Raw genomic sequence first — 26746 nt, 5'->3', positions numbered from 1 at the left:
TATTTAAGGCAAATGTGTAATGTCCTGATAATTGCTATAGCCATGGAAGTCAGAAAGTAAGTGATGATCTGTATAATTATCTAAAAGACAGTACTTGAAACCTAGTCAGCAGCCAGTCCTTTGAATTTATTAATCAATTATGTTTTTAAAAGAACTGTTAACTCTTCTTATCTCAACATTTGTACTGTCTGAGGTTGTGTTCAGGGACTGGGAACCTCTTGTGAAGCAGCATGTGTGCTGATGGGAGGTGGAAGAGAGGAAGGAGTTGCTGTTTTTATATGTATATATAAATAAAAATAGAATGAGGATGCTGAATTTAAAAAAAAGTGTTGAAAACCAAACAAATCATAAATAGTATAAAATGAAACAAACTTCTGTTAGTGTAGTCTTAGGGATGCTAAGAGATTCTTGATGTCTTTGTTTTTGGTTTTCTTTGGAGTGTGTGTGTCAAAGTTTACTACATTTGGATAATTTCAGAATTAATATAGCTAGCAGGAGCTGGTGCTTGCAGCCTTATGGTAGGAGGTAGTTTCCTACCAGGAGAACTCTGTCCTTAACAAACATAAAATTTGATGGTTAGGTATTAATCAATCTAAATGACTGAAAGGTAGAAATAGCTGCCTCTTGTTGGGCACAGGTGTTTATTATAGAAACTTGTCTGAGACAATGAGAAATTTAGGAGTAGGTGACACACTGGATTTAGAGCATTTGGCTGTTACCTCAGGAAGCTTAAGTTAAAACCCTGAACTAGGTCACAAATGAAAATGAGATTTATAGTCATGTACAGTGAAAAATTGGCACAGTGCATTATCTTTTTGCCAAGTACCTCAGTCTGCATTGTCTATATACTTTGTGCCCCACGTTTTAAGATGCTGTAGCATGTTTGATTAATTATAGAAGTCTTGTATATTGAGCCATGTATATGTATTTTATAAATATATACATATATATGTTCAAAGTATATACAAATACATACAAATTCACTATTAACTTTATCCTTCATTCATGTTAATCTTGTGATTAAATCAAAACCTGTAGACAATCCTACTTTAACATAGAACCTACTTGGATTGAAATCTGTTTTAGGCAGCAGAGATGAAGTGAAAGATGTTAACAAAATAATATAAATAATATGTTAGAAAATGCACTTAACCATGTTACTTTTGGAAATAGAGGGCTGCCTTGTAGAAAATAAAGCCTAGAGAAAAGAGCTCTAGCAATTAAAGAAACCTAAACTATAGCTTTTTTTTTTTTTTTAAACATTAGGAATGATAACAAAGATAATGTGTTACTTCTGGGTAATTTTAAAGTAACAATCTATTCAGGTACAGAACTTTTCTAAATGACATAATAACAATATTAATGTGGTAGGAAAAAAGTAATTAATAGGACCACTTCAGTCTGGCAGAGTGTGGGGTTTTTTTTTGCTTCTGTTATTTATTTCTTCATTATCTTGGCAACATTTGGCCATAAAAATAACTCTTGGCCAAAATGAACATTTTAAAATGTTAGACCAATGACGTGTCTCCTTGCTTCCTGGCAGATTCTTTTGTAATTCTTGTTTGCTTCTAATGGTAGCTGTATGCATTGATACATGACAAAACTTTGGGACTGCTGTTAATATTCTTCTGAATCGAGACTAAATAGTCAGAATTTTGAATATTTCAAAGCTTACTCTTTTTTCTGAGAAAATGAGTAACCATGACATGAAACTGTGAGTACAAGAAGTTCAGCCAACAAATCGGGAAGATTGTCTGCCTCTTACTCAAAACAGGAATTATCTTTATACAGCTTTTTAACCTTTTGGATTTTATATCTAAAGTAGTGTTTGTAGTCATAATTCAATGAGATAGTGATACAGGGAAATATATGATGTCTTGTGTTTGTATCAAGATGCCAAATTCTTAATTTTAAGCATAGTGGCAGGCCTATTTATAGGAAGAATTTTGGATGACATCTATGAACTAGCCTGGGCATTTCTAATAGAATAGATATCTGTCTCATATGATTTTGTCCAACCATGATATTAAAATAGGAAATACCAAATGTGTGTATTATTCACGATAAGAGACATGAAGCTGTGTTTCTTGAAGTTTTTTCCAGGTCAGTAGAGGATATTGTGCTATTTGCAGTATCTTTTAAAAAGGCACTGATTTCCAAGTTGAGACGAAGAGGACCACTGCCACCTGGAAAATATTGGCAAGATTTGAAATGCTAATTGGTGTAGCAATTCTGTAGAAAGTATGCAGTTCACTGTTGAACTCTGTGGATTGACTCAACTCCACTCAATTTTGTAGAAACTTTCCGTAAATATTACATGTAAATCCATCTGTGTAAAACTAGATAGCATAAAAACTTTTTAAGTTGTCGATAACTTCTAAATGATAGGATGTGATACAGCATTTAGTAGTTTGGGTTTCTTAAAATGTAGCATAACAGCGCTCCTCCCTTTCCCCCAAAGGGAAAGGTTTGCATTTAGAAAGTATTTTCTGACTTCAGGTTAAACCTCTGGAAAACAGGTCAACCATTTTTCAGTAAAATATGTGTACTTGGGTACCTGCGTTAAACAATTAAGTGGTAATCTCTAAGAATCTGGTTTTGTTCATCTCAGATACAGAATCAGGTGCTTTTCAAGTTGTATTTAAAAAAAAAAAATTGTTCCTGATGGATGTCTACTGTATTTATTAGAGGAGGAATAGTGGCACGAGAGTTATAGGTAAGGAGTTTTTCTGAAAATAATCCAAGTAATTTGTTAAATATCTTTGCGTGTGGTTTTCTTGTTACATTATGTGAATATCACTTCAAAAAAGGGTAAGAATCCAATGAAGGGTAATAATGCATTTAATGACAGATTTCTGAGCACTGATCTATTTTTCCTTGCTGCCTCTCTCTTCAGTCAGCTTCCTAAAGTGTTTACCACACTGGCTGCACTCTACTATTCTCCCTCATACTATATTAGTGTCTTGGCAGACCAGATTTTGTTTGCTGGTGTTTTTTTTTTTTTTTTTTTTGATTTGAGTCCTCTCAAAAAATTACTTCTCTTTTTGGATAAGTTATGTTATTCCAAAATCTGGGTTCATTTACATAATTATAAAAATAAACAAATACTCAATACCAGTAGAGAAAATGGTGTGTTAATTTGCTTAGATTCAAGGCAATCAGCATTTGGATTGTTTTTTTAGATAGTTATGGCCTATAATTGCATATTTTAAAGAATATAGGTATGTACTCTGAAGAACAATCTGAAGACAGAAGCCATCCTGACTTTTCCGAGACCCATGCTGTGAAGCTGTGCTTTCAGTAGTGTTATTTGCTACATTTATGGATCAAGCTGTTAAATGAAAATAGTCCAGTCATTTGTGCAGTGAGAGAGAATACTGTGCCTGTTCTTCACCTCATCTCTTGGCCTCTGTTCATCCAAAATTCAGTTATTCATTTGGTCAAAAAAACTTAAAATAGAGCATTTTGACATATGCTGTTGCTGGAAGCTAATGGGAAAATTTCTCTACATGCAGAAAAGTAGAAAGTTCTTTTCTATATGCACATCAATATTTTTCCTCAGATTTAATATTAGAACTGTGAGGAAGAGGAAAACCTTGTGTGTTTGTGTCTCTAATTCACAGTGCTGATGTCTGGCAACTGCCTGGTTTTAACTAATGCAAAAAATGGTACCGTGTTGTAGTTGGTTCAATGGCTTACATTATAGTATACAAAATTAATGCAACTGTCATGATGGGACCTTCTCCATATGTGCACTTGAGTTTTAATTTTTGTTAGTACTGACTTTATGTTAGTGCTTGTAAGGTGAACGAATAATGAATAATAATTAAAAAACTGTTGACATAGTTGAGTAATAGAAAAAAGGCTGTTACGAAAAATGTAGTTTTTCAAAGAACTTTATGATAAATATACACAAATGGAATTTCATCTTTTCTTGTGGAGTCCATTGATTTTTAAGTAGGATTTCTCACTATGCAGTGTGGCCAGGAGTTGCCATCTTTTAAGTGAATAGTAACCAACTTTTAAGTGAATGCTTATATCACAGAAATAAAAATAGATTTTCCTGCCGAGAAAGTGATTATAAATGAAACTTCCCATGCAGAAAGTTCCAGATCATGCAAGCTGCATTGATCCCATATAACGCTGCCTGAAAAAAATCGTCCTCATGGAATTGGATTCAAATTTCTACACATCAGTAGGCATAATTAACCCCAGTAAGATGAAGTAGAGTAATACTGTTTACTTCCTTCTGTGGAGGAAGTTAGCAGTCACAGGGAATTACAGGTTGTATACAAATCGGCATGCATAAAGGCAGTTATTCTGCTACTTACATTCAGGATAACTGTCTATATTAAAAACATTAAATAATTCTCTGGTTGCTATGCTGGTCAGACTACAACTGGAGTAGCAGGTACCATTTTGAGATGCAGATGAATTGGACAAGTTCTAGAGGAAGGAAGTCTAGAAAACGATGCATGAGGAATACTAGATTAAGTTGCTTAATTCAGAGAAGAAAAGCCTGGAGGTAGATGCTTGTAAAAGGTAGGCAGAAAGAGGAAGAAAATTACCTGTTTTCCAGGTCTGCTCTGAGTAGGACAGGAAGTAATATGTTTGAGTTGAAGTAAGAAAAAAATTTTTAGACGTTTAGAAAAACTTTTTAATAATAAGGATAAGTCAGTACTAAAATAGATTGCCTAAGAAGATTGTAGACTTCTGTCACTGGAATTATTAAGAATAAATAAGACAAATAACTGTGAAAAAAGATTTCAGTATAGTTGATCCTGCCTTGGGATAGGGGTTAGGGTGTGTTGTAATTGAATGGCGATTCAAGGGTTTTTGGGGAAAAAAAGTCAAGTACCACCTAACATTGTGTGGAGGTAGAAGAAAATCCTTAGGTAGTCTCATACAGTATTTCCACAGTAATTTTAATGTACAATAGAATAAATATAGGGACTGCCTTTAATGTTACTATATTACTTTTATTTTCTGCAGTATTCTTTCAGTAGTTTTTGGGACTGTTATAAAAATGTAGTATAGACTAATGGCCTTTTTCAGAAACAGTAAATGAGAAACACAACATCTGTTGGAATTAAACCTTAAATTAATGTTTTGCACCAATCAAAGATTATATCCCTGCTAGCTTTATTAAAAACAAACAAACAAAAAACCAACAAAAAAAACCCAAACCAAAAAATTCCCCAAACACCCAAAACCTCAACACTCAAGAAAAAAGTACATTTGTGCCACACAAGTGTTATGCTTCTTGAAATAGAGGGAAAATGTTGTATTGTAGTCTTCATTTTAATTTTCTGGGATGTTTTGGATTGTTTTGGAGCCTGGTTTTGTTTAAAATAAAGGGAGGAACTGAATACTTTAATTAAGCAGCAGGGACATTTTACAAAAGAAACTGTTACTTTGTCAGTGGATAAAGTGGGGCCTATTTAAGAGTGTGCATTTGATTAGTTGGCATGTGAAAAGTTGTCGTGAATATCCTTACTGTTTCTAAATATACATTCTTCTATTAATGCAAAGCAGTATGTAACATGTATAGGAGTTTGATTGGCATATGCAAATATTTTCTTAATGTATTAAATGTTTGTTCCTCTTGATTAGTCATTTAAGAAAAAATAGAACTACAGGATGTTCAGTATATTCTGTTTAATATACATTGTTGAAAAAAATTAACCAACAGCAAGGTTCTACAATAAATGTAAAAATGCAGGAAAACCAAATGCAAATTTTTAGGATTTTTGTCAGGTGCCAATCAATGGTTTATGCCCGGAAAATGAAAATATGGCTTTGGATTTTTCAGAACATGTTGTTTTTCTTCCTTTGAAAAAAATATTAAAAAAATCTTCTTAGACTATAATTTAAAATTTTGGTATGAGAAATGGCCTCTTCATCTCTTCTGTATTTCTTTCTGATATCATAGTGCTCACTAGTTCTGGGCTGTTCTGTAAGGTGTTCCAAATTTTTTTTTCTTCTTTCTTAATGTATTCAGCTGATCTCATCTGGGATACGTGAAGAGCCTCTTTCCTTGCTGTAAAGATTAGGTACAAGATCTTGAGCTAGAAAGATTGCCCCTACTTGTATTTATGAAGGATTTGATCTTATAACTTTGAAGCACAGTTATTGATTTTTATTTTTTTACTAAAACAAATTTTCATAAAAGATAAAAAGGAGATGGAGCAAAATTTTGCAACAATGGAGAGAATAGTCCTTGACTGAGACGCAAATACTGATATTGAGATGAATCCATACAGCAAAACATGCTCTGTATCTTATATTCAGGTATATCTGAAGTAGGAATTGCAAAATAATCCAACATTTCATAAAATTCTGAATAGAAATGTGACACTAATATAGAGATAAATGAACCTCTTCATAACCCCTTCTTTTATGTAACAGTGAATATTTGTAATATTATGAATGTGCCTTATGCTTTGTTTCTCCTAATGTTCCTGTATTATAAATCAAACTTCTGTCTGTCCATCTACCAGCAGTTTTGTGGATTTTCATGTTCTGCTGATGACAGAAAATACCCAATGACTTCGCTGGTTTAAATTAGTGCCCCTTTCTGAAAGATTTGATGATACTATTCTTCTGCAAGAAGATACAGGAGATGACATGACTGCATTTTTCACAGATCCATAAATATTACAGCCAAGAAGGGCCATTTTAATAACCTGCTCTGATGTCTTATGTATTGCAGGCCATAGATTTTGTCTGACTACTCCTTCATTTTGGACCGATAATTTCTGACTGAACTAGAACATACTTTTCTCTTTTCTTGAAATGCATCAGTCTTGATTTAAAGCCTCTGCAGTGGTAAATATAAATATTACCACTGTAAATACTAAGTCAGTTATATTTGCCATTATTTTATAACAGTGGTAATATTCCAGGGGAATATAGATATCCCCTTGTTGCATGTTTCAGTTGCCCTGTGTTGGCTTCAGCCTTTAGCCCTCACATTTCTGGTATATGTCTGCTAGATGAAACAACCTATGTATCTTTCACGTAAACTATTACTGACTGATTAGCTTGGTGAGTGACTAATCTGTTACTGATGCTTCTGAATGTCTTTAACTCTGCTGTGCAGCATCCTGACTTCTTTCTATAATTTGGTAGATCTGTTTTACAGTATACAGAGAAGGGAAATGTTCTCTTGGCATGCACCTCTAATTCTTTATAGGTTTCGATTATAACCATGCCAACTAAAAAAATACTGTTGTGTTTGTGAAAGCAGGCATGCAATTTAAAATGACAATATACAACATCAGCTGCTCCCCTGTGCATTCTGTTTAGAGAGCTGGAGTCTAGGTGTGATAAACCTGTGGTGCTTAAGCAGGTCACACAAATTGTTCTGGCTGTCCCCTCATCCCTGAAGCTTTCTCAGCGATGAGAAAGCAATGAGCAGGGAGTTGGTTGCGGCATGTAGGCTTCGTTCTGGCTGTTCCACTTCTGTGACTAAAGAGTGTGTGGTCATGTTGGCTCATCTGGATTTTGGTTATTTGACAGGATCACTGTTAGTCACAGAGTAAAACTATGCCCATGAATACCTGGCTTTACATGATAGAGAATATTGCCCTTGATTTGGTAAGAGGTTATGTGAAAGTAGTACTGATATATGTATATGTGTTGCTCATGGGATTTGGTATTGGATAACATTTGGAAAGAAAAATGGTACAGAAAAGTTCTCGGTATGACTCAAGAAACTTAAAGTAATACCCCTCTGTCTTGCTATGTATTTATTTTAAATAGAACAGCCCCTTTATCTTGCCATTTTTCACAACCATTATTACAAAGCAATGTCATGCTCTTACTTATTGTTTACTTTTTTCAGCGAAGTGCAATAGCTGCTTCAAAGGCTATCTGCTCTTCCACAAGAAACTATTTATCAAAAAATTATCAGCCTAGGTGACAAGGGAAATTGTTTGCGCTTTACTAGTGCCAAAGGGCTGATTTAATAAAAACAACTCTTGTAAGTCATCTCCATTGCATTATACAGCTACTAAGAAGGCAATGGTCATGACAGCACATGAATACTTGTGATATTTCACACTTCTTGCAGAAAAGTAAATGTTCAGTGGCTTGCTATGTAAGACTTTACATCCGTATATAAACAATATGACAGCAATCTGTTTTGATTGGAATTTTATGCATTACTGCCTTTTTAAAAAAAAAAAAAAAGATTTCAATCTAGCACACATTCAGACGTGGGATCTGGTCCTGTAGTCAGCTTTACTAAGGTTCTGCTAGGGGCCAAGCATCAATATTAGCTTGATTTCAAATCATATATATAAACATGAAAGTATACCTTTAGGTGAAGTTGATATTTCTCAACTAAAAGAAACATTACAAACTTAAACTGCATGTGTCTTTTGCTTGCTTCGAGCAAAAGTATTCTGTGGCCAGTCATTGATTCACAAGAGGGCACCTGGCAGGGGCATGGTTAGCCTTTCCCCGTGGCCATTGCTGCAGCTTCTCCAGCGTGCGGCAAGGGAGGAGTGGGAGTTACCAGCTGTGCCTCGTCATTCATTACTTTGCTTATGAGCTACACCAGCATTTGTATAGCACTTACCAGGAACCATCGCTCTTGGGGAGTGGTGTACTGCAGCATTCAGACCAGCTCAATGTACTAGGTTTTATTAGGGAAATTTTCTCTCAGCTGTCAGCTGACTGAAGTATATGGTTGTTGTTGGGTTTTATTTTCTTTTTTCCTCCCAGTCTGATGCTCATGTTACCAGCTGTTTATCTGCTTTTCTCCTTTTTATTCAGAAGCAAAAAATATGTTATTGATACTGCTTTTATGCCTTGAAAATGTTTTGAAGTACAATTATTTGGACAGCTCCCCATATTAGAGAGCTTTGTCCCATTTCATCAAAAGGAAAACACGGGTAAAAAAAATCTTCATTCAAACCACTAGTGATTTGAACAGAGTGGTTTACAGTGTGTCTAACAAACTGAAGCTAGTTCTTACAGGTGAATGAACTTGTTTAAAAACCTAAGAGTTTGCATGGACCTTGTCTTATAAATTCTTCTTTCTTGCTCTCTTGTTTTTATTTCCTTTCCACATGTTTATAGTTTTATGTTTGGAATTACAGAGCTCTGTTAATAAGTATGCAATTACTGTTTGGTATGAGTTCAAATGTAAATAACTTGCAGTAGATGTGGTAGCGAATATTTTTAAAATTGGTATGTACAGCTTCAAAGATAGTAGGATAGCAGATATTGGATTCCTGTTCAGCTGGACTCCTGGTGAGAAAATTTAGCTGTGACTTGTTCAGGTTGTTCAGCTTTGCCTCTGGACTTAGATCTACTCTATTGATTTATTAAAAAAACTGAAACAAAACAGAAAACCCCAACTGCTTCTTTTTTCTTATTCGATGATACTTATTCTTAATGGTTATCTTTCCACACTATAGTGAAAGGAATGAACATTTCTGTGTATGTATTTCTATTTGTTATCATTGTAACGTTTTAAAGAGTAGGATGGTTGGTTTTCCCAGTGGAGTAAGGCCACCAGAGATTTGTGTTAAGGCCTGAACTACACAACATAATCATAAAGGATGTAGAAAATGGGGTAAATAGTGAAGTTAGTGTGCTGAAGATACTAAGCTCTTTCAGAAAGCTTTTATGGTAATGGATTATTGAATTTAATCTGCTATTTTATCACTCTGTATAGATTAATGTGAAGTAATATATGTGAATGGAGGAAAAAGGTTCTATTTCTACATTAAATGAATTTCTGTATGTAATGAATCTTGAACTATTATCACTCAGAAAAAAAGTTACAGCAGCTAGGTGTGTTTAAAATATCAGCATAGTAGTTGTTGAAAGAGCAAATAAAATGTTAGGATGGGAATAGAGAACAAAGTGGAAATCATTATTATGCTACTGTAGAGATTCATGGTTAACTTGCATCTTGAATATGTCCCTGACCTGCAAGTCGCTGTAGGTGGTGTAATGCTGTGGGAAGCATTTGTAGGGATTTAAATCCCTTCCTGGATATCTGCTGTAGGTCATTGTCAGAGACAGGGTACCGGGCTATGTTGGCGTTTTGGTCTGACCTTTTATGGCTTTTAGTATGCATTTTATTTAGTTTCTGTGTAGTTCAGTGTTGTTCAGCTTTCCCATGTCTCATCACTGACCAGGAATAAGAGAGGGACAGGCTGGCAGATATGCTTATTTAAATTTATAATTTATGCCTTAATTTCTCTTGATCTGGAACAGGTTTCCCACTGCTGCTGTGGTCTAATTTCAGAAGTAAGATGTAATGTAATGGCAAAAGAAACAAGCAAACCAAATCAAAATCCTCTTAAACGAAAAGCCCTTTACACTGGCTTGCATCCATTTCATGTGAAGGATAATTTAAATTGTATGTAGTATTTGCTTGTTACTGAACTAGAAAAATTAGAAGTCTTGTGATTGCCTGGGGGAAGAAAGCAAATCAGTGATATAGAATAATCAGAATTCTAGTTTTTATGAGCAAAAATAGTGTGACAAGAAATATGGAGAGAGACTTAACTCTTTCCCCCACACCCAATTTTCTCTCCATCCAGAAGGAATCTACTGGCATGTTGATGATGTGCATTCTGTTGTCTCTGGTTTATTACAGCACTTTTTTTTCTCTTGTAGGTTAACAGAACCTTCTGGATATTTAACAGATGGACCAATAAATTATAAATATAAAACTAAATGTACATGGTTAATTGAAGGATAGTAAGTATTTATTTTCATAGCTTAAATTTTCTGACAGTTTGGTACTGTGTATTGTAGACATCTAAAGAACTCAAATCAAAACTCAAGTCAAAACTGCATCTGGATACAATATAAACAGTTTTGGTTTTTTGTTTGTTAGTTTTGTTTTTGTTGAAATGTTATAAAGATTCAAAAAGGAAAAAAAAAGTTGAAGTAGAATTTTCAGGATTGCTCAGAGTTGGCCAAATTCCATTCCCATTCAAACTGCTGGCAAAATTTAGGCTAACATTGGAATTTGGCCAGTGCTGCAAGCTCTCAAAACCCTATGATAAATTTGTTGCCTGTTTGAGTACCTTTACATAAGTTCCAAATGTGGTTAGAGAATCCTATTATTTAACTCCTTATCTTACTCTCCAGCGATAAATCAGGAATGGCTTCAAGTACAGAATGCTTCCAGTTTAATTATAATTATTCAGTTACATGTTGCTCAAAAGTTAGTGCTTCTATAAAGTATTTTCTCTTGCATTCTAGTTTTCCTCATATACTTAATTTTAAAATCATATTGTGCCCACAGTTTATATAGTTTAGATGTCTCATGTCTGTTGCTAATTTTCAGTTTATGCAGCACAGAAATACACAGATTTGCACAAAGAAATGATGAGACATATGCACTAATATGGCTAATTTTTAAAGGCACAAATTTGTTAAATTTCAGTGGGACTTTTTTCCCCCAGGCTATGGATCAGGATTTTGCTGAAGAATTTAGCTAGGTCCAAGTTCTACTAATATTCTAAAAGAAAATTGCCTCCTTCTGTATTTCCATATTGTCATCATCTCAATTACTGTAGATGTCTCCTCTGTTGCTGCAGTTCAGTAATGACCTATCTGATCTAATTTTGGTCTGCTTATATGTAGATAGTAACTTAAACAGAACAGCAATAAAGTTATGGGTAGTTTGCAAAATCGTTTAAGTAGAAGCTTCAATATCTAGGTGACTAGGCTATAGCTGAATACCTTTCTGACATAAATAGACTTTCTCTTTTTACCCAAGCTAGCTCAGGAATATTTGCACTGCACTACACTATACTAAAGTGGAAACATGCCTGAGGATTGTATGCAAACTCTGCTTCGAAGTTGGTCTTCGCTCTCTTCCTCCCCTTTGCGGGAGATGGTAGAGTGAGTACCTGGAGGAAACAATACGCTGCACAGTATGTGGAAGAGTGATGGAACCCAGAAACACAGTGCAAAATGTCAACAGACAAGAAAGTTACATATGTATAAGATACTCTCTTTTAAAAAATGAACAAAGAGCTCTCTCCAAATGATCTCTTTCTCTCTGTCAAAAAAGCCTATGTTTTCCAAACTGAGAAACTGCCCTCGAGCCTGTCAGTAGGAGGGAAAAAAATAAAATGAAATAAAAGAAAATAATCAGTATGTTGCACGGAATATATTTAGGAGTCTGCTAATTTTGTCATATGAGAAAATACCCCTTTCAGAAATCTTACATTCTCAATCTGAATCTCTACTGAAAACTGGTGAAATATGACTCTCAGGTGTTATATGGGGGAGGGGAGGAGGAAGAAAAAAAAAAATCTTGCAGTAATATTGCTTGTTGTTTTGAACTTGTGTGTTAGGATTTTTATTTTCAATAACTAGTATAATACTGGAATGAGGATATGTAGGTGATTTTGTCTTGAAAGACTCTTTAAACCTTATAGTCCTGACATTGTAAAGTGAAGCTAGTATATTTAAATGCGATATTTTAATTGCTCTAAATTTGTGTTTCTGCATACTGATGAAACCTGGTGAACTTAAGTCTCTTGTTAACTTTAGGGGTTATTATACTTGGACTGAAGACCTTATTTTTAAAGTTTTCTAAGATAAAGTAAAATATTTGCTATTTTGTTATTTAACTCTTTGAAATGTTTAGTTAGTACTCAAAATGTTGTAATAGAGTTATGCTGGCATGATCAATTTTGCTGTAAGTTCTTTATCTTATGAGCTCAATACTTCTGTAAATAATATTTTGCATCAATGTTGTTTTGTGTTTTTTTTTTTTTTCCAGCCCAAATGCAATACTAAGATTAAGATTTAATCACTTTGCCACGGAATGTAGTTGGGACCATATGTATGTATATGATGGAGATTCAATATATGCACCTTTAATAGCTGTATTTAGGTGAGTGTATTTATTATTAGCCTTTTAGTCCAAGTAGTCATATATGGACATTTTTAGTTTGCGGGCAGAAAAAACGAAAACATTAGAGGCCTTAATTTGTTAAATAACTTGCTTTCTTTTGTTAATATTGTGGGAACATGTACGTAAAGTTATATTAGAATAAATTGCAAAACACTGCTTTTTTGGTTAGGTGATCGTAGCATAAATCCATTATGTGGCTTGTACTTACTGCTGACATTGCATGGAGTGTTAATGCTTATAGACAGGCAATCAGAAATGTATTTTCCAGTAGGCTTCCAATAGCGACTCCTGAGTTTTAACATGCATTAAATGTGGCACTGGCCAATAGTGTCAGTATCTGATCCTACTTAAGGGAGAACTTGGGGACTGTTGCGCTATGTGTAAGTTATAAAAAATGGCTGCTAAATGCTTTCTATATTTCTGTATGAAGACTGAAGAGACTTGTTCAGAGCATTTGATGCAAAGGCTGTCTTAAGCACTAATTTTGTAACATATTTTCCTTAGATTACTGAACTGGACAAAGTCCTGCAGGAGATCTCAAATTTGCTATGAACTGAAATGGTGGAATTTCTTTCCTTTTTGTTATATTATTGTTAGCTTATGAGAATTGCTACACAGCTAAATATTTTTTCAGGTTAATGTTTGTTTTCTAGACTCATAGTATTACTTTATAGCAAGATTTAGAAATAAATACAAAATCAACAACAATAAACGAGCACAGCAACTAATGCTGAATAAAGACTAATTATTTGCCTTTCAAATGACAATAAACTGTTGAGGTAAAGATTTAGGTCCATGCACTGCATTTCCTATATGTCCAAGAGAGAAAAAGCAGGGCATATGATTTTTAACACTTGTTTCCTCCATTTCTGAACTTTACCAAAATGTTTCAGTTGCTTTATTCCTACCCTTTTGTTAAAATTTTGGGAAACATTCCAGAAAGAATATTCTATGCAAGTGGGCTATAGTTTATTAGAGAAAAGGCACAGGATCCTAATCCTTTGAAGTCAGTACAAGTTTTATCTTGGGATATCCATTGAGTGCAAAGCTATATTAAAAAACAAAACAAAACAAAAAACCCCAACAAACCAGAAACTGTTTGTGCATATATACACAGATGCTCTATGGGACAGAAATTGTACTTCATTTTGTGCTATGAAATACTGATCATGCTGCTGAAGTTTAGGAAATACTAACTGCATAAATGATAGTGCTTTCTCCTAAGGCAACAAAGCTCAGGTCATCCCTCTGTCCTGCCCAACTATAGCAATCTGCACCTTCTCTCCTAATTCTCCTCAATTGTTACATAATTGCTTGGTGGTTTGTGTTTTTTTTTTTTTTTTTCCTCCCCAAAGTTGTATTTGTTAAATGTGTCTAGCTGTCATTCAGGAGCCTGACTTGTAGCATGAATGGAAGGAAAGAAGAGGTTCCTCTTCCTGTGTTCTTTACTTCAGATGTCTTTCAGTGTATTGATTTTTAGTGTTTACCTTAGGATTCCTATAACTTTTAATTTATATCTGTGAAGTGGCACTGTTTTTTGCATGTGATCCTTTTTCCTCAGTATATTAATATATTGCTTGTTTTTTCTACTTCCATCTTTATTTAAGGCTGACATCTTAACATCTTTCTGAAGTTTTAAAAAGTATTTCATTTTCTATTGAAAATTGCCTTTTCATGGAAATTACTTAATTACTTTCCAGGTTTGAAATTCTTTAAGATAAACTTCTGAAGGTGCAAATATTATGTGGAAGTAGAATTCTTGCTGATAGTGAGTATTAAGCACCTGTCTGAAGGAGATATATATATATTTTCAAAGTTAAAATAAGTTTTAAAAATTATACTGACGGTGCATGCACCCTCAAAATAATCTGATGTGAAATTTTGCATTAATCTGTGAGGGAGGAGGTTTTGTTTTGATTTCCTGGAAAACCCTACCTTACCTTGCAGAGGCATGGGCAAGTTTTATATGCTGCTGCTGCTTTTTTTTTTTTTTTTAAAGAAGTTTTTTAAATGAGATTTATGACTTATCTTCTGTATATAAATAACAAACAGAATAGCTAACTCCCTCTTCCCCCACCGCCCCAAAGACTGCTTAAAAACAGTATTCTCATTTTCTTTTCCAGTGGTCTAATAGTCCCTGAAGTCCGTGGAAATGAAACTGTTCCTGAAGTAGTTACTACATCTGGCTATGCATTACTACACTTTTTTAGTGATGCTGCTTATAACCTAACTGGATTTAACATTTTTTACTCGTAAGTATTTTTTACTAAGTAATTACTTTTTAAATTAGGCTATCAGTTCTTTCAGGAGAATGACAAACCCAGGGAAAGTGTTTATCTATTGATTTTATTAATAGTGTAAGAGTTATACTGTGGCATGTTTCTAAAGTCAGGGACCTGGGTTTGTAATGAGTTGTCATCAAGGTACTAGTTTAAAAAAAAAAAAAAAGGAAAAAAAAAAGAGATAACGTATATTGTTCTGAGTGAAGCCACATGGCTATTCCAAAAGTATGTTTTTCCTATGCCATATGGAACTAGAATGTATCCCTTCCAGTGTTTATCCAACACATGTAGTTGTCATATGGAATAGAAGGGAGATTATATCTGCTGTCATGTCAATTCCCTTCTCTTGAACTAGGATCATCTGTTGCTTGATTTTTCTTGCTGAATGTACTTCTATGGCTTTTGAAACCTTCACTGAAGTCCTACTTTTATTTTTGTGCCAGCTGCAAGGCTTTTATTCAATTTCTTTTCTACTTCTCAGGTACTTTCCCCTCCTATTGTCCATCTCAGTTTACATTCTGCCTTCATATTTCTTATCTGCACTGTCCAAATTTTAGTTTCTCTGATGGCAGCGTAATCTGCTATAACTATGCTTGCTTTCCTCCACTGTGGTTTTCTGTGTCAGCAGCTCTAAAGATGCATCCAATGGACCTGAGCCTTTTCCTTGTTATATGCACCAGCTGTTGATTGCAACTTCTGTTTCTTTTGGGACATGCTTGTGACTCATAATGTGATGTCTCTTTATACTGGATGCTTTAGTTCAAGAGGGGAGTGCTTGGTCCTGTCGGACCTGTTTCTTCATGTGATAGTTTTCCCATGATTGCAGATATTGTTCCTTTCTTTCAATTACTTCAGATTCTGAAATACTAATTTGTGGGATGTGGTGGCCAACACTGCACCTCAAATGTGGAAGTACACGTAATATTTTTGTCATACTCTTTATTAATTTAAAAATCCTATTTAAGCTTCTGACCATAGCTTTACTCTTGGCAGAGGTCTTTGTTAAATTGTCTATGGAAAGATTGTTTCTGTAATTTGCAGCAGTTTGCCTACCTTTTACCAGATAATAAATAGCTATTCAGAGTTTGAGAAACCTCACTAAATATGTTATATTGGAAATGGCAGTCTAGAAGACTGGGTATTTTTAATTTTTGTCAGTTGACATCAGTAAAATGCAATCGCCTGGCAGATTTATCTAGTGTAATTAGATACATTTTTCAGTTATCCCTGAAGCTTTTATTGCACTTTGTTTTGTTTGTCTTGGGAGCAAATGGTGATATGACATGGCGTTCTTAAGAAATGAGTGTATGTGCTCTGCATTCTTCTGTGACTTGGTAATGTGGTACATGCTACATATCATTACCTAATTTTTTTTAAGATTTAAAATAAATTAAAAAACCTGCCAGTTTTTAATTCCATTACATATATAACTCAAGAAATGTTATGTACTCTGTTCTTCTGTTTCTTCAATTGCAATGGATACTTTTAAAATATTTTTTTAATGAGTAATTTCTTATGATAAAATAAGTAGCTATGATTGCTTTTTATGGCTGCATTAACTTTTCTGTCACTGATCTGTTGCACTTTGCTTCTGTTACCTTCTTTCTTCCTTGGTTTGGTAACCCCAAAGCAGTTTTTGACGTCATCTTGATCGACCACTCGTATTCCTTTATTTTGGGGAAGATGGAAGCACAGCATCTGTGACTAAAATGCCATGCCAGTTGCAAACAACAGTAATTATAGTAGTTATTCCAGAACTCTCTGAGTAAATTTTCTGTTCCTTGGAGTGGCAACCTGCTTCCACCTCTGCTGATCCAGTTTTTCTCATTCTGTTTGAATCCTTAAAGAACCTGTTGGAATGGGAATATGTCTACTCTTAAACTGGTATCTCTATTGCTGGAGAGACTTAACTGTTCACCTTCCCACAGAACACTCTTCCTGTGAAGTCAGGGGAGAGGTTCCTCACAGCTGTGGTATTCAGCAGTTAATGCCACCAATGGTTTTAATGCCATGTGTGTTACTAGGCAAAACCCCTAGGACATTTGTAGTTCAGACATGGAATTTTCTTTTTTGGTAGTGTAACAGAATCAGTCCTCTGAGGTGTGAGTTTTTAGAAAATGAAAACATGTCTCCTGACTTTCCTGCCACAACTACATTTGGCCAAAGGCCAGCCTTGAATAGTTCCTTGCTAACTTTTTCTGTTCGTTCTTCCTTCGGTAAGAGCAAGGAAGATTATGAATGGTGTTCAGCTCTCACATCTACAGGAAGCATCAGGGGTTTGTAGTAACAGATTATTCTGAGTTTCAACCCAACCCCTTTGCTGTGAGTCATCAAAAAAGGTTTCAAATCCTTTTTGGACTTCGTCAGGCACATACTACCTGAGATTCTGTTCATGGAAACTCTTAGACTCACATACTTCGATGTGCTCCATTCCTCCTCATCTCCAAGGAATTGCCTGCATTTCTGGAACCAGTTTGCATAATTTTGCAATCCATTTGCCTGTGATCTCAGTGTTTGGTAGGGCATATCGCAGAAATGCTAACTCCTGTAACAGTCACAGACTTCTTTCGGCCTAATCTTTCCTCTTTTTGCATCTCTGACTGTGGAGTTAAGGAGGCAAGGTTAAGGGGGCTCTATTATTAAGGGTTCAAAGCATGAAGTGCTACCTGTAAGTAGTTTCAGGATATTTAACCATCTTGTATTTTTCCTTACTCGTTTTTTTCCAATTTTATTCCCCTCGGATGTTAGACATACTGTTCTATAGCATGGACCAAACCCACTTGGGAAAACCCTTTAACTGTATGCCTGTGGTGGAGAGTTTAAGGATTACTGCTCACAGTCACTTCCAGTGTGGATGTTCCTAGAGATAATAAGCATTTGAAGGGACTGACTAGAGTACTGATACTAGAACACAGGAAAAAAAAAAAAGATGGTGATCTGTCCAGGCAGGACCTGTCCTTCTGTCTAATGTCAATACTTCTTGTTAAAGTACAAAGTGTTTGTAATCCTGACTGCATCACAGACTTTGTATGTAAGCCTGGATGAACACCTTTCCAGCTCACTTGCTGTAAAATCATCATTAAAGTTGTGTTTTATCAGTACATAGAAATTATTCAGGAAAAGAAGTACTTTATCTAACAAATAGTCTTGGAATACTGTCAGATGAAACCACTGTCATCAACTCTTGGCTTGTTTTCCTTATTTTACATATTTTTTTCAGAATTAATTCTTGTCCTAATAACTGCTCAGAACATGGAAAGTGTACAACCAGTGTCTCCATACCAAGCCGGGTATACTGTGAGTGTGACAAGTACTGGAAAGGAGAAGCTTGTGATATTCCATATTGTAAAGCCAACTGTGGCAGTCCAGATCACGGGTATTGTGATTTGACAGGCGAGAAGCTGTGTGTTTGCAATGATAGCTGGCAAGGTAAGGTTTTGTTATTTGGAATCAAGTTAATCCTTAAAAAAGAACTGCTTTTAATGCATCCTATCTAGTATGATTAGCATCTTTAAAGAATAAACATAAATGAAAAAATAATTTCTGGATTAAATTTTCATGTGGACCTAGATGTGTGTGCTTTAGTGCCATAAAAGGCTCACAGCTTTGATATTTTCTGCCTGAAGATACTGCAGAAATATCTGACTTTCTGTCTAAACTTTCTTGTGGTGGGCACTCTTCTTTTTGGATCGTTAATTTGAAAAAAAATAATGGCAGCAATTAGTCAAGAGTTTTGAGCACTTCTGAAGACTAAGTTCCCCCCATCGCCTTATTTCCTGTTCTATTGATTTCTTTAATGTCTAGATAGACTTGATTTTCTTCCCCCCTTTCTTATTGTCATATCATCACATCATATTTTTAGGGCTTCCTGAGGTAAGTATTCACTGTCTGGTTTTTCGTTGTATATTATTTGTATAGCCTTTCAATGAAAAAGGAAGGTAAGCTGTTTTGTTATGGTGGTACAAGAATGTCTGTGTGGACATGTACTGTGGAGTAATGGATGTACTGTAAGCATGTGCTGTAGTTTTACTCCCAGTACTGTAAATAATTGTTTCTTATTAAAGATCAATTATTTAAGATCCTAAATGTTTAATTCACTTACTATAATTATGCTAGATGTTTGTGAATTTTTTTCTTTTTATCCTTTACCACTCCTATTAGAAGTCTCAGTTGGGTTAGCTTGCTATGCATTGAAATTGCCATTCATCTCTTAAAAGAAACATTAAAATACCTCCAGATTACTTAGCTCATATGCCCTGTTCCCTTTACTTCCTGCCTCTACTTCTGTTTTATTGCTGTTTCTTTTTGCATGTCAAAGGAAATGACTGACTTACTCCTGTTAGCTGTCACACCTATTAGACCAAAGACACCATGAGATTTAATACATTTCTTTTCTTAATAATTAATGAAGTTGTTCATTAAAAGGCAGTCAGTGCAGCCACAGAAAGGAAGTGGGTTAGCAATATGGTCACTGGATGGAAGCAGTGCAGACTTGTTACTGAGTCCTTTACAACCTTCTGTGATTGTAGTGCACAAAAAAAATCCTGAAAGCTTAATCTCTGTAAGGAAGTTGTGAATAGAACTTGCAGCAAGAATATCCCCCTTTTATTTGCATGTTAATTACTTGCATCTTCAGATCACTATGCACAAAATGGGGAAAAGTCACAAAACTTTGGAAGCACTTTTTAGACTATACCTTCATCTACAGTGGTATAATCTTCATTAGAAGTTTTGAGCACAAAATAAAATTAGAAGTCTAACTTTCAGAGTTAGTACCTATTTTTCATCTAGCATTTCTGTGCATACTAGCTTCCTATTCTTTCCTGCAGTGAGTAGGATTATATAGAGATAATTTGCTTTGCTTGGATTTTCACCAAACCTGCATAGATTTCAATTAATTTAATTTTTTTATTCTGTGACGGATGAGCTGGCTTGGATACATAATTGTTTTTCTTTATTAAATGCAAACCAATACCAAACTTTCCTTAAGCTCTCTGGGGGACTACTTGCTTCTGTCCTATTTATTTATTTATTTATTTGCATCTATATATTCTATATTTTCTAAACTGACAGTGTCTTCTATGTGGGTTATTTGCAATGCTAGAATAATAAATGTTTCTACTTATCTTACTACTCTTGCTGTCTGCCAAGTTCTTTTTTTGTTTGGTAATTCAAAGCAAGTGGCTAAAATAGGGTCTTGATTTCTATGTTTTCGGAGAGAATTTATGTTTTTCACATTTGATTTTTTTGTGTGTGTTTAGTCCCTATATTAAAAAAAATTATTGGACTGCATTGATTGAGATGTACAATAAATAAAATCCATGGTTCAGAACTCAAAAAAGGCCTTTCATATTTTACAACGCACGGGTTTTCTTTCTTTTACAATGGTGACATCTTGTGGATGCTGTGGAAGGAGCAGCTCTGCAGAAAATTTCTCGTTTAAAACAAGTATTCTGAGGAAAGAGAACACTGTATTCTTTGGGATACAATAATTGTTTTGAGTAAAAAAGTAGGGTCCTCTCGTTATTAGATACATTTTGTGGAAGAAGGATCTTGTAGATATTTGCAGTTAGCTGCTAGTCGTATAAATATAGAATAAAGCCATGACAATAAAATTTTCTAGACCTGGAAAGCAAATAATTTAATAATGATAATAATAATGATAATTATTATTATTTTTATTTTTAACAAAAAGTACATTTAAAAAATGTACTTGGTAAATGTACTTTTTCTTCAAAATAAAATTTTTATTTTTAATAATGCTAATAATGTTGAATAATGTTAAATGTTTCTGAGATTGCTTGTTTCAAAAGTACATATAGGAAGAAAATTTAGTATTTACTTGAAATCTCATTAATTTAAAATATTCAGGCAACATAAAGCAGGCTGAAGTTTTTCTTGAAGAGCGATTCGTTTTGAGTGTTACATCATATTATGCTGTCCCATTACTGGCTAACCTGTCTTGGTATTCTAAAGCAGAATGTGTTGATGTCTGCTGATAAAGGCTGGGGATTTAACTGAGGGAGGAAAAAAAGATGCCTTAAAACTACCAACTTGCTGTCTTTTTCTTTGCTAGGCACAGGTAAAAAAAGAAATGGGGACTTGGCTGAGACAAAAGTAGTGGCTCTTCCACTGTTTGACCTGTTGAGGAAGTAGAAGAAGGTTGTTGTAGAAAGATGTTACCTTTTGCCAAATATACGTTTACAGCCAGCAAATTCTCTTTGATACCAGGAACACCTTGTCTTGGATTGTCTCAGGCTGTAAATGAGTAGAAGAGATTTCAAAACAGCTACATTCTGTAACAGGTTTAAAAATTCAGGATAACTGGAAGGATTGTAAACAGTTCCACATTTTTAAAAGGGTTAAATGGACTATCTTTGGACATGCTGAAAATATTGCTAACTACTATGAATGTGTTGTATGCTTTTTAAAAGTAATATTACAGGTCTTGTTGATAGAGATGTTCTTTGATTTCTTCAAGGTGCTAGATTTAATGGCATGTAAAGGAAATAACTAGCCTGCCACATATTAAATAGGTTGAAAACTCTTTTACAGAAGGAAATAAAAATATAGCTACCTGTAAAATATGCAATAGCTAAGTGCTTAATTGGAGAATTTTCCAGTGACCCGTTTTTGTCTGATGTTAAACAACATTTTAATAAAAGATTTCTGTTATTACATATAATTTTTCGTGGTAAAATTTTCAGGTAAGACAATAAGATTCACTGTGTGGTAAATAAAGGAAGATAGTTTCATTTTAAAGAGCTATAAATCATCCAGTTTAAAGTCATAGTGTAGAAAATTGTCTTAATATCACTTAATGTAAAGTGATCTGGGAACAATGGCTGCAGGCTGTGTCAGCAAAAGAAAGCCTGTCTTAGATAGCACTGATCGTTAGAAGACTTGCAAATCACTGTAGGTAATAGTTTTCACATGAGGAATTTTGAGTAGAGAGGAAGTGACCCTTTCTCTGTGACAGGCATTTGAGAGAGAACATTGGATTATAGTGCCCATCTTGGGGATCAGCACTTTAGGGAGGGATGTAAATACCAGCAAGAACTCAAGTCACGCCACAAAATTGATATGCTCACTAGGAAACAATCTTGTGATGGGGAGACTAAGGAGTTAGTGGTGACTAATGCTTAGTGGGAGTTGTCACTGAGAGCCCCAGCACAGGCACAGTGTGCTTCCTCTCCATTGTCCAGGGTGATATGGGGATGCTCTTGGTGCTGATACCTTTTGTACTGGGTGCGGACGGGGTGGGGGGGAAGAGTTGAAGACATTATTGCATTTAAGAGAAACTTTGTTGGTACTTTCACAATTGAACATCAGTACTGCAAGCAAAAGGGGGATCTACTAGGGAAGAATTACAGGGTGCATTTACATTGGTCTTTAAGAGGATCAGCAGGGTACCTTCAAAGCAAATCTGATCCTCCAAGTGTACTGTGTTTTGGATTACATTATGAGGTGGTTTGAAAACACAGGAACTGCATTCCTTTTAGATGGAACTACATCAGAAGATGAGCTCCAGGGTTGCACTTAATGCACACCAGCCACAAACAGGCATTCAGTCCTAGGGACCAGATCTAGTCCAAAGTTAAAAGACCAATAAAAATTCTGGAATGTGTATAGTTACTTGTTTCTCCCTACAGAGCTGCTTCTAGCAGATAGAGATGTAGCAGAAGACCAGATTCTGAAATTAACTAATTAACTTTGAAATATGTCTATTAGCAATTCAGGCAGCTTGAATTTTATAACATCTCTCTAGGGAAAAATGAGCCTTTATGTAAGGAGAAAAGTAAACAATGAAAGTATAAAAGTATTGCTATGACTACTGCAGTGTAAAATTCAGTATTTTGCCTTGCTCATTACTATGGCGTTTATTCTAACAGCATCTTGAGTATGGCCAGAACTACTATGTTGATGTGTGTCTAACTTAGATTATCCTGAAAGGACTGACTATGTTAGCAATCGGAAGAAAAACTCATCTACACAAAGTAGATAAGCAGGCACTTCTTTATTGCAGCGCTGGGGACACGGGGGATAGCTCTGTCCAACATGTCCAACTTAATATCAAAATCCATCAGTTTTTATATACTTTTGCTGTTGAGTCATTGTTACATAAGTTCTTTTACATAAAGATGCATAATATGCTCGCTATTAAATTTAAACTTTATAATGATCGGGTCTGTTAGTTATATAACCTTATCAATATTCTTACCCCCAAACAATCATTGGTCAGTTCTACCTAGCTCTAATGATTGGAATTCTTGATATTCAAATCAAGATGGGAAGGGTAAGGGGATTTCCAAGCAGCATAACTGGTGTCCACGACGGTCTCCTTAGTTTCTGAAAACAAAACATAGAAAAACCCAGTAACTTCTTGGTAAGGTTTCTATGGTTAGCTATTTCAAACTTAACAATCCTATACATTATGTTTCATAATTTTCTACTTCTTAATCAAGCCTAACTCTTCTATGTGATCAAATTTTGATTACTTTATCAGAGTATTTGCAACAACTACAGCTGAGTTCATTCCCTCTGCTTCAGTGGAAGGTGTTGATGTCATAGTCTCATTTGGCCTGCCGTATTCCTCAGTGCTGAGATTTAGCAAAGCTGTGCTTGTGTGGTGCTTGTTTATTGAAGCTGATGGAGAAGGTCTGAGATGTGGGGTCAGGCAGTGGCAGTTGAAGTGCCACACTGGAAAGAGCTTGTGCCAAATGCTGAGAGGTCTGAAATCTGAGATTTTGGCCTGTTGTGCCTGGATGTTCTTGAACAGAAAGCATACAAGTATGTATTTTCAGAGAAGAGGACCTATGATGTAACATTTGCTTTGGACAAACCTGTTTTTGGAAGGAAAAAACAAAAAATATTAGAAGCAAGTGTCTTATAACTGTTCTGCGCTGTGATAATGCCCTCTTTGTCTAGATTTTCCTTTTCAGGTTTTCTCCCGTCCAAGTATCCATTCGGTCAGAAGGAAAGGCAGTTTTACCATCTGGGAGATGTCCTGTTAAATATATGTGCATTAATACTACATACGCACATAAAACCACAAACCCAAGGAGTTCTTTCCTCCTCCAATTTTAAGATAAAATCCAATTTTTGCACTCCGTATTTGTAAATTTCATTATGTGTATCATAGAAATGAGAGTTGTCTATGGAAATTTTGCACATCTAGAATTCATAGGAAGGAATTGGCTTAACGTGAATGGTTATTTCATATATACTGGAAACAGGTTCTTCAGTTTTATGTTCAGATTGAATTTAGTAATTTGTCAAGCACCGTTGGAGGACTTTGTGCAATTTGTAAACAAAATATAGCTATCATAATTAGAAATTCAGTGTCTGAAAATTCTGTGTGCGAAAATTAAGTATATTTATTGCAAAAAAAGAACATCACAGTTAAATGAAGAGCCAACTTCAATTTTAAATACCTTTGTGGTGTCATCTGATGATTAATGAAAGCAAGTTTAGTAGAATATATTGGATTCATTTCAATAAATAGTTGGCTGCATTAAAGTGGCTGATAATGCTCTGTATGTGCAATTAAGCTGAGATTTAGGAAGAGAGTCCCCTACTATTTGTGAGGTTCAATGAAAAATGTAATCCACTTAAAAGAGATCTATGACCTTCTAAATATTTATTTAAAATGCATGCACATGAATGTAGCAAGGTAGAACATGCAAACACTTGATTAAAGTAATGAACAAATGCAATACTATGCCCTGATCATGAGAAGGGGATAGATAGTACTGATCTCCCTGATAAGGAAATATACTAAATATAGTTCATTATCTGTGGCACCTTTATTGAAGAATAGGAGGAAAGTCATTCACGCAGCTCAAAACTTGTTATCTTGATTTCAGCAGTGTGTAAAGTTCTGGACCGTAACTTGAGGAAAGAAATAATTAAACATGTGGTGTGATTGAATAGTGAAACAATTGAAATGTGGATTTATCAATGTACTTCACACTAAAATAACTTGTAAGAAAAGTGACAAGAAAATGCAATATATTTTATCTGAACCTCAGCATTTGCTGATAGGAACTAATTGAAACTGAGTTAAGTCAGGGAATACAGAAGGGAACAGTAAGGGGAACAGAGCTTCTTAATTGTGAAATGTGAGTGGGCGTGCTGAACAGGTAACTTAGGATGGAAAGATATCAGTACTACTTAAAGACTGATCTTGGGACTGATCTTGTTACATAATTTTTATAATCTACTCATAAGACTGCTAATGAAATCTGGTAATACAAAGGTGGGAGTTGCTTTAAATATGAAGGAGGACCAGAATATCCTGCAAAAAAGGGTTAGAGTAATGAGTGGGATGTAATTACTTCAGTATAAATTGTAAATTTATACATTTAGGGACTAAGAATATTAAGAATTTGTTTTATAATCTTGGCTTGAAGTGTGGAAGGTGACATGGAAGAAAACTTGCTTGTCTATCTCAGAATATGAATATTCTTAGTTTTATATACTCTACGAACTATAGGCTGTAAAGTGTCAGGTGCACTAGTAGGATGATCAGTCACAGAATCTACAGTTAAATATTTGAAAATGTTAGTACTCTACTTCATTTTTGTTACTACACTTTTATGAATACAAATTGAAACAGTCTTAGAGGGAGAAGCATTAGAATGGTCAGGCCTATGGAGGATACTAACAGAGCATGGTTTTTTTTCAGCTAGTAAAATGAAGGCTGGGAGGGAACAGCGTTGCTGTTTCTAAAAATTTGTGGGGTGTATAGTCAGACCGGCCCTTTAAGTCCAGTGATATCAACACTGGTAGAAGAAAAATTGGGGTAAACTGGCCATCAATACATCTAGTTTGAAAACTGGAAGGAGGCTTTTGAGTATTAGAGCTGTGAAGTTTTCTAAAAGTTGCTAGCCGAGATACTAGAGCTCGATATCCCGCTGGCATTAGCATGGAGTCTCAAAATCTGTAATCCAATGGGTACTGCTAGCTACTGCTAATCTGAAAGGTCCCTGTTTCTTTTAGAGACTAAGCAGCAAAACATTTTTTTGTTTAATATTAAGATGACAAATCCCATGCAGCTTCTACCAAAGAGTATACTTGCGCTCAGTCACGAAAGATTAGGAAAGCTTTCCATGCAATGTGCTTCCAGTAAAGACTGCCGTGGCATCAGGCCTTATTCTTCTGTACCAGCCTAGCTGATCCTGAGTTTGAGACCTGAAGTCAAAGAGTTAAAGGGCACTGTTGAGTAGAACGCACCAAAGGCCAGTGCCGGGCAGTGCAGCCCTTTTGGCTTGCCTGCTCAGACTGACCCTGCAGATTCCCCAAAGCCAGATCGCCCTTGGATGATCCACTCTTCCTGGCTGAGGAAGGAAATGCGACTGAATAATAGCGACCAGATGGTGTTTCAAGAACTGCATCAGCTTGAGTGCATTAGGATTTCTGACTGTTTCATTCATGGAGGAGGCTGAGTCCTGGCACAGCTTGCTACCATGCTGCTTTAGCTGGAGACCTATCCAGGATCTCTCTGCCTACCATTAAGTCTCATTTGGAGCTAGACTATTTGCAGGAGGGGGGAAATAAT

General features: G+C 35.2%; 1 protein-coding gene across 1 annotated transcript in view; it reads left to right on the top strand.

The window, feature by feature from the left end:
* ATRNL1 (attractin-like 1) overlaps nt 1-26746 on the top strand; it is a 536085-nt gene that overhangs the window by 31498 nt on the left and 477841 nt on the right. The window contains exons 2-5 of the mRNA XM_010564713.1: nt 10642-10725; nt 12770-12883; nt 15028-15156; nt 18407-18615. Of these exons, the coding sequence (XP_010563015.1) occupies nt 10642-10725; nt 12770-12883; nt 15028-15156; nt 18407-18615 (536 nt within the window). The remainder of the gene's footprint in view (nt 1-10641; nt 10726-12769; nt 12884-15027; nt 15157-18406; nt 18616-26746) is intronic.

Source organism: Haliaeetus leucocephalus, unplaced genomic scaffold (assembly GCF_000737465.1).
Source record: "Haliaeetus leucocephalus isolate CR32 unplaced genomic scaffold, Haliaeetus_leucocephalus-4.0 Scaffold184, whole genome shotgun sequence".
In the NCBI taxonomy this organism is placed as follows: domain Eukaryota; kingdom Metazoa; phylum Chordata; class Aves; order Accipitriformes; family Accipitridae; genus Haliaeetus; species Haliaeetus leucocephalus.
The sequence above is the reverse complement of the archived record's forward strand: the minus strand, read 5'-3'. Positions and strand labels throughout refer to the sequence as shown.